This window comes from Myotis brandtii, unplaced genomic scaffold (assembly GCF_000412655.1).
Source record: "Myotis brandtii unplaced genomic scaffold, ASM41265v1 scaffold714, whole genome shotgun sequence".
In the NCBI taxonomy this organism is placed as follows: Eukaryota; Metazoa; Chordata; class Mammalia; order Chiroptera; family Vespertilionidae; genus Myotis; species Myotis brandtii.
Window position 1 is genome coordinate 1,467,357 of NW_005370809.1, and position 1,437 is coordinate 1,468,793.

Here is a 1,437-nt window from a genome sequence, read left to right on the forward strand (position 1 = left end):
GCCCCAACCCCCTGATCGGCCCTGCTCTGTGTATGACAGGGTATGGAGCCCCAACCCCCCTGATGGGCCCTGCTCTGTGCGTGACAGGGGGCAGCGCCCCAACCCCCTAATTGGCCCTGCTCTGAGCCCGACCAGGGGCTGCGGGGCAGGCACCTAGGGATTGGGCCTGCCCTCTGCCACCCGGGAGTGGGCCTAAGCCAGCAGGTCGTTATCTCCCGAGGGGTCCCAGACTGTGAGAGGGCACAAGTGGGGCTGAGGGATACCCCCCTGCCAGTGCACAAATTTTTGTGCACCGGGCCTCTGGTACATTTATAATTCTTCACCACTTTCGGCCTCCTGAGTACCTCCTTCGGGGACCTTAACACAAACTACTTATTTTATTCACGCCACTAATTCTACAGGAGCAAGGGGAGAAGTTGAGCAATGGGCTGAAGGTCACACTGATAACCAGGAGCAGGTAAGGCCACAGGTTCCCTATCAGGGATACTCCCTTTCTTGGTTGGAAATGAGCACAAAGGTTTGTTGTTGTTGTTTGTTTGTTTTGTTTGAGCGGGGTAGATAGGTGAGGATTCAAGAGCCAACTCCTGAACCAACTAGAGCTCAGGCGGTGCATTATGCCCGGTGGGCCCGGGGCAGGGCAGCGGGAAGCGCCGACTCCTTCTCCCCCTGGGCTGTGAAGACTGCGCGCCGGGACCTTCAGCATCTGCATCGCCGAGACTCTCTGAGCCACGGAGCCCACCGAGGACACCCGGCTTCCCACGGCGCCCAAACGTCACTCCCGTACCTGTCTAGCCTGGGCTAGGCTCCCAAAATAAGTTTTCTGATCCGCCCCGGCCCCTGCCATTGGCTTTAGCCTTTGGTCACCTGACTCACTCGAACCAATGAGAGGCGAGAGAGCTAATACTTCCGCTTTCCGTGCGGGTGAGGACCCACTGTGTCCGCCTTTCGCGTGCTGTGATTGGCCACCTTCTCTCATCTCGCTAGCTTATTGGCCGGAGCCGCGAAGCCGCAGTCCGCGGGGTCGGAGGGCTGCTGTGTCAGAGATGGCGTCCTACTTTGACGAACACGACTGCGAGCCGTCGGCCCCCCAGCGGGAGGCCCGAACCAACATCCTGCTGGAGATCGTGAGGTCGCTTTTCATCAGTGTGGACTTTGAAGACTTGGGTTTGGGAGTAGATTGGGATCACCACCTGCCTCCACCTGCTGCCAAGACTGCGGTTGAGAGCCTCCCCAGGACAGTCATGAGGGGCTGTCGGTCTGAGCTCAAGTGCCCCGTGTGCCTTTTGGAATTCGAGGAGGAGGAGACTGCCATTGAGATGCCTTGCCATCACTTCTTCCATTCCAACTGCATTCTGCCCTGGCTAAGCAAGACAAATTCCTGCCCCCTCTGCCGCCATGAACTGCCCACTGATGGTGATACTTATGAAGAGCACAAAC

The 1,437-nt window shown here is 58.3% G+C and overlaps 1 protein-coding gene across 1 annotated transcript in view; it reads left to right on the plus strand.

The window, feature by feature from the left end:
• The first annotated feature begins 989 nt into the window (after window positions 1-989).
• Window positions 990-1,437, plus strand: part of RNF181 (ring finger protein 181) — a 2,122-nt gene continuing 1,674 nt past the window's right edge. The window contains exon 1 of the mRNA XM_005882428.2: window positions 990-1,129. Within this exon, the coding sequence (XP_005882490.2) occupies window positions 1,044-1,129 (86 nt within the window). The 5' untranslated portion in view covers window positions 990-1,043. The remainder of the gene's footprint in view (window positions 1,130-1,437) is intronic.